The sequence below is a fragment of the Diadema antillarum genome, unplaced genomic scaffold (genome assembly GCF_040938485.1).
Source record: "Diadema antillarum isolate AM-2024a unplaced genomic scaffold, OU_Dant_1.0 seq00003133_RagTag, whole genome shotgun sequence".
Lineage (NCBI taxonomy): Eukaryota > Metazoa > Echinodermata > Echinoidea > Diadematoida > Diadematidae > Diadema > Diadema antillarum.
The window spans coordinates 10,022-16,967 of NW_027273719.1; the positions used below are offsets into that span (position 1 = coordinate 10,022).

The 6,946-nt window shown below is 38.0% G+C and overlaps 1 protein-coding gene across 1 annotated transcript; it reads left to right on the forward strand.

Moving 5' to 3' along the window:
- Window positions 1–266: 266 nt before the first annotated feature.
- Window positions 267–4,206, forward strand: LOC139715214 (transitional endoplasmic reticulum ATPase TER94-like; the record flags this gene model as incomplete). The annotated part of the gene is made up of 3 exons (XM_071626803.1): window positions 267–425; window positions 1,699–1,856; window positions 2,846–4,206. Coding segments are annotated over 3 exons (504 nt in total), but the record flags the coding sequence as incomplete, so codon positions are not given.
- Between the last annotated feature and the right edge of the window lie 2,740 nt (window positions 4,207–6,946).

The window sequence follows — 6,946 nt, forward strand, 5'->3', positions numbered from 1 at the left end:
AAAGATGAGGTAAGTATGCCAGAAAATTGAATATAAAGTAAGTACGATATGTGGAATTTTGATACATCTTTCTGAGATGATTAGTGGTCAGTTTGAAATGGATCACCGTGATGTCCACATAAAACCAAATCGTGGTAAAATTATACAGTAACCTCCTTGGCAGAGGTGAAAAAAAAAAGTTTTGTAGTGTCTCTTCCCAATTATCCCAGTGCAGTTCAGAAGCTCTGAAGTGTTCAACCACCACTGTTTTCACTTTGTGATTGCAGGAAGTAGACTTGCCATACCTGGCCAAGGTGACCCATGGCTTCAGCGGTGCTGACTTGACCGAGATCTGCCAGCGGGCCTGCAAGCTGGCCATCAGGCAGAGCATCGAGGCTGAGATCAGGCGGCAGAAGGAAAGCATGAGCAACCCAGCTGTGGAAATGGTACGTATCACCAGCAATGGATATCCATCGGCTTGTCAAAGGCATCTTCCTCCCTGAGAATTGATCTCTGTGCAGGCTTAGGTGTGTTGTGTTCAAATTCTGAATCTCAGAAACATGTGAATCCTGTCATTTGAATTGTAGCGCTTCTTCCCTAGCTAGAGGTGCAGAAAATTATTGCGGGAGTAAGCGCTATCAGGTTACTACTCTAACTTATGACTACAACAAGTATAATGATTATAACAAAGTATACAAGGTGCATACTCACGGTTTTGGAGCAGCTGCTCTTCGTATATAGATTCTAGCTGAGACAAAACGGCGAGACGGGGGACAGTCAAGGTCGCTGGGAATCGTGTAGTCTTGTCTCTGTCCTGGGGTCCGTCTGTCTGTCTGTCCCTATTTTGCCCTCCAGGTGAACTTTCCGTGCGTGCAGCTGGTGCATGCGTGCAGGTTTGTTGGGGATTTTGCTGTCCGTCAGCCTATGTTGGCACATACGCCGATTACTGGGCTACGCGGCAGTATGGCCAAGCCCATACTATTGTGTATGCGCGGCGATGGACGGGACTACGCACCAGTAAACATAATGTACCGCCACGCTGGTATTGGCCTTGTATATTCCCGATGGCAGATGTATCATATCGCCAACCGTATACCCGGTGGCAGATATACTATCGCCAACCGTACAACTGGTGGCAGATATAATCGCCATCTATACAACCAAACCGAGCGACGAGCATAGAGTTCAACCTGTCTTACTACAGAATCGTCTATATAAGCAAGTGATGAAATATATTATCTTTTATCTGTCTAAATCAGAAAGAGTGTTGGATGAGAGTACAAGTACTTTTGATTTTTAAAGATGTAAAGAAAACAAAATACAGAAGATTGCCTCATAGATATATTTTGGCCAGTAATTGGTCATTCTCCTAATGATTTATCCCAGAAAAGATGTTAAGGGCACTTTTTTTTTCATTGGAAAGTGACATAACTTGATATGACCTAGTGGTTGTAGCAATTTTGGTCAAACTTTAAATTTTTTTGACTGGAATTTTTTGTCCTCTTGTCCAGTCTGGGCTGATCAACATGTGCGTAGTAACTTCAGTGGTTCTCAAGTCATACTTAAGAGCATTTTGTTTGCTGAACTGTAATGCTCTTGTCACCTTATCCCGTATAGGTGACTAACGTGAACCTAATTATTTCATTGGTTCTGAGGTTCATACCTGAACCGATTTTTGTGTGTTGTACTGGAATGTTTGTTTCACCTTGACCCATTCAGGAGACTGATGAGGAGGACCCAGTACCAGAGATCACTCGGGCTCACTTCGAGGAGGCCATGAGATTCGCCAGACGCTCAGTCAGTGACAATGACATCCGCAAGTATGAGATGTTTGCACAGACACTCCAGCAGAGCAGAGGGTTCGGAAACAACTTCAAGTAAGTTGATTTTATATAAACTGTCATGATTTTCATTGGATCTAGCCATATCTTCTCCTTCAACATGTTTTGAGATAGTTCTTGAAGTCAAGAGACATGTCAATCTTCCATTTTACCTAATTTGTTACTTTAATTCAAGAATGTCTGTCAGTCTTAAATCAAGATCAACACATGTAGTTAGAGTCATCTCATCTTGAGTATTCTTTCACTTTGAATGAAGGAAGGATGCTCTAGTGGCCTTTGGGAAAAAGATGTAAAAGCTTGAGCTTACTTGTTCTATTGAAGCAATAAAGAATAGATAAAATTGGCATAGTGTACAATTTTGCATCTTTATTTTTTTAAAGATCCTGATAGTTGCTTAGTTGCTCTCGTTTAAGATATGATACTCTTGTTTTTCATAGCATTAGTGCTACAGCAAGTGTATGTAATGTTAATCTTTGTGTTTACATTCTGTTCATGTTGACCCAAAGTTTATCAAAAAGGCATGTGTCTCATTGCAGTTGGCAGATGCAACTGATCCTCTTCTACCATTTACCATTTCCTGTATTTTCCACAGTTATTGTCATATTTTGTATTTGATATTTAAACAAAATCTGACCTTGTGACTGTTCCATTACTGGAATACTATTACCTTGGACATTTAGCACAAAGATTAACATAATCCAACCATTTCTAAAGATGGTTTAAAAAAATTGCATGGAAAATGTGCATTGAAATCTAGATTGAAATGCAAGGTTATGTTAATTTGGCTTAGCATGCATTTGACTCTCTCTTGAGAATTAATATTACATTTTACTGGATCAAACTGGTGTAAGGTGAGTTCTGAAGAAAACATAAGAGGTTAAACAACTGGAAAGAGAATTACTTTGTAGTGGTGAAGTAATGAAGGGACTCTATGAGAGATAAAGGAACATATCAAATGTGCTTCTCCGTGCTTTGTGCTGTTTGATTCCATCGTTTCTAATTATCTGTATCTCTGCATTTTGCAGCTTTCCAAACAGTAGTGGGCCATCAGGCAGCCAGGGAAACCTGGGTCTGGGGGAGGAAATCCAAACCACTATCAGGATGACGATGATGACCTCTACAACTAGGCAGAAAACTCCATGGACTGGTAGTCGATGTGGGTCCAGTGATTTATGTGACTGGGAGTCACAGGGACAGAGTAAATGTTATTAAGAAGTTCTTGTACGATTTATAAGTCACTGTCAGTGGTAACCGTGTCCTTTGGTGAATGTTGCTTATGGATGCAACAGGCATATTGTAATTTGTAAGTCTAATGGTAGTGTTTTTTAATTGGTTTTTTTTTTTCATTCGAAAGATTATTCCTTACTAGGTTCCTGAAAGCAAACCGATCTAATTGTATGAATGCTTAGACTGCAGCATTCTCTCTCTGATCTGATTTTGACATATTAGAAACATGATGATGTGAGTTCATGATTAGCTGATTTGCTATTGAACAGAACCAGATACGGTATCAAAACTGAAAGATCTGTGAGAAAAGTATTGTTTTTATTTATGGCAAAGCTTTCAAATGTTATATTTCTGAATGAAGGGTTGGCATGTACATTTTTCTCAGTGAAAAGTTAACTGCCAGATATCAAGGAAGACAAAGTTCTGTTGGTTGTTTTTTTTTATCATCAATATCCTTTCTTCAGAAAGAGAGAACATCTTGTAATCTTGTTTTTGCTTTAATTTCCCCCAACAAGAATGATTTGTTTTATGTGCATGTTGCTCTCATGGTATTCCAAGAGGTCAGTGCATTAGCAATGAATGAGAATATGAAGATTTGCCAGTACCGTTCATTTCACCCGCCAGTGGGCAGAATTGTACAGAGATATTGCCACATGTTATACTGTAAATGGTCCATTGAAATGTTATTGTAATGATTGACACTGCTTGATTGCAAAAGGGCTGGAGGTGGGGGTTGGGATTCTCCAAGGCCCCCGCCCTCCTTACTATTTTTTTCTGCTGTTGTGCGAGACAGCATGGTAAACGATCTTATGCCCAACTAAACAATACATATTCCATTGCAAATCAAATCAATGTTTAGTTATAGAAAATAATACCATTGTAATTTTTTAAAGATTAGTTTGTAATTATTTGATGCTGTTTTCGTTTGCTATGACAAAATTAAAAATTTGATATGCATAATTGTGAAAGACATATTTAAGGGCTGATGAATGACTGAATATGTGAAAAAAAGCAACAATGATTTATATATATGCATGATTTCCATTTACCCAATGATTGCAAAGTTCAAAGCCACTGTACACTCTTAAATTATTGAAATTAACTCTAAAATAAAGTACGGCCAGATGTGCAAGAATTTTTGTAGATTTAATGGTGAAAATATTGTGGGGAAAAAAATAAATGTTGCTGGAAGTGCATCGTAATGTTACTTTTCATATACTAGTCCATGCACATGCCAATGTCCACATGCATTGAACCATCTGTTTGCAAGATGAAAAGTGGAGCCGTCAACTAAAAGAAGCCCTAATGTACCCTCACCTCATATTAAGGACTAATATTTGCTTTAGCGAAGAATGCATGACATTTTTGCTTTGTTAGTTTCTGAACTGAATGCCAACACATGGCAATATTTTGAATCCACGCATTCGAGAGAAACACCTATACATGTGACCCAGGAGCAGAAAGCTTGTTCTGATCTGACATGCGACAGGATATATCTCACTCACTGTACCACTTATCATCATATGCTCACACTTTCAGATTTGTTTTCTTTGCTTTGTATGTAGAGAAAGGATTATCATATTAGAATACACATAGTAATTTATACACACAATTCTGTGTTATGTAGTACACGAGAACTTTCTAGAAACGACTGATGTCTATCACTTCCAAGAATTAGCATGTAATGCTTGCATAACCAGATTCAATGCTGTCTCCTTTCTTTTTTGTCATACGTACTTAGCATTTCACAAAATTTGATGAATGTCAAAAAAGACAATTACATCACATTCAAACAGTGCAAGTATTGTTATGCAAAGACAAAATGCGTAACAAACTTTCATAAAAGGTACCTTGTTTCTGTGTTTTTTAAACATCTTCAGAATGTTCAGATAATGTTTATTTCTTCAAAGTGAATTTGAAAATGAAGTAGAGCAACCCTTTAGCAACCTATAGAGATGGGGTTAAAGAGGAAATCCACCCCAAAAATAAATTCATAAACTCTCGAAGAAAGAAAAACAATTCCCTACAGAATATTCCAAAAATGACAAAAATCGGATAAGAAATATTTGAAGAAAGAGTATACATATATGTAATTTTGAAGTTTCACATTTTTCCAGAAAAGATTTCTTTGCCTGTCCTGATGAATATTCAAATAAGCGAGTTGATGATGTCATGCTGTCACAATGTTCATGAAGGCCTATGTTATGTATGAAATTCTGAAAAATTGTTATTTTTAGCTAATACAGGTAAAAACATTCTCATACGGTACCAAAATATATCAGAGTTAACATTTGTGTTTTTTTTTATTTTAGGTGGTTTAAGCCAAGGCAAGTTTTGCAGGCTTTATACAGCTTAAATATTAGATTTTCGTCATTTCTTTATGAAGAAATAGTGAGAGCATGATATCATCAACTTGCTGATTTGAATATTCATAACAAGTGGTCAAGAAGTGTTTTCTGGAAGAAAGAAGAAGAAATGTCAGAATGTCATACCTTCCTTGTTTCTTATCTAATTTTGATCATTTTTGCACTGAATGGATTTTTTTTGTATGAAATTGCTAAAATTCTTTGGTGGACCTCTTCTAATGCTAGCGAAAGCTTCAGCCTCTGAATGAATGGCTTGTAAATATACTAGCTCAGAGCCAACTTCCACCATTTGTTGTTACTTAATGCTATTTACTCTGATTTGTCCAATACAGAGGCTCGGTTTAAGCCAGAGTGTGTGGCATGGGATCAACTAATTCGCACCATTTCTCGCAATGCGAGGGCCATCCCAACAGCATCTGCGAAGTGCTCGAGATCGGCAGACTGCACTCGCTTTGCATGCAAGTTTCTTATGCTGGTATGTAAGCCAGGACACATAATTGAATTTGAAGTACAATGACAGAGACTCCAACCCAAAGCACCTTCTGATCTGGAGATTCTCCCGCCTGAAACCCCTAGCAAACGGGAGACTCCAAGTTGATATGCGCGAAACGCGAAGTTCCTAGGGTTCTAGATGCTCTCTGGTGCTATCGAAGGCTTATTTTTTCAATATACAATAGCAATAAGTAAGAAATCCTTTCCAACGGGAGACACAGAGCCAGGGCGGGAGAAATTAAATCTCAAGCGGGAGAATGGGAGATTTTGCAAAAATGGGTTTTCGGTGGGAGATCTCCCGTCGAAAACGGGAGAGTTGGAGTCTCTGCAATGAATGCTGCAATCGTGGTGTGTCACAAGAAATAGGCACTGACGACTGAGGTGTCCAAACTCTGTTTTGCTGCATTCATTTCTCATGACCTGTCAGGTTACAGCTGCTACATGGTATGACCTTTGTGAAAAAAACAGAACGTTTTGCATAGAAATGAGCTGTCAGTGTCTCTTTCCTGTAATTATGACTTAATATCCTTTGCAGGGACCTTGAATTCCTGCCAAGAGACACTCTTTCTTGCCATTCAACTCAGATCAGTGGTATTCTGATTTTAGGGGAAAAAAAATGGATTTGAGCACAAAGACTGCAAATTTTGAATTTTATCTTTAGACAGAAAAGGTTTGTTCCGTAGAGAGAAGCTGTGATCATCCCCATAGCATATTGGTACCTACTTGGTCAATTTTATATCCAGGATCACACGTTTAACTCGAAAGGGAAGTATAGTTTACATCATAGAGCAATAATTACAGAAGCCCTTGATGAAATTTACTCAACTTTGTAGATTGTTAAAAAAGGCTTTATCTTCTCTATTCTTGGTAGATCGGCGCATTGCAAAAGTCAGATCAAATTATAATCTTTCACAAACACTGACTAATTCAGTGCTTATTTGCATCAGTAATAGGGCAATTTAAATCAATCAGGTGCAATAAGGTTAATTTACTCTTCTCTAAAAAAATGGATGTATTTCTTGAACTTTACAAACCTCCTAC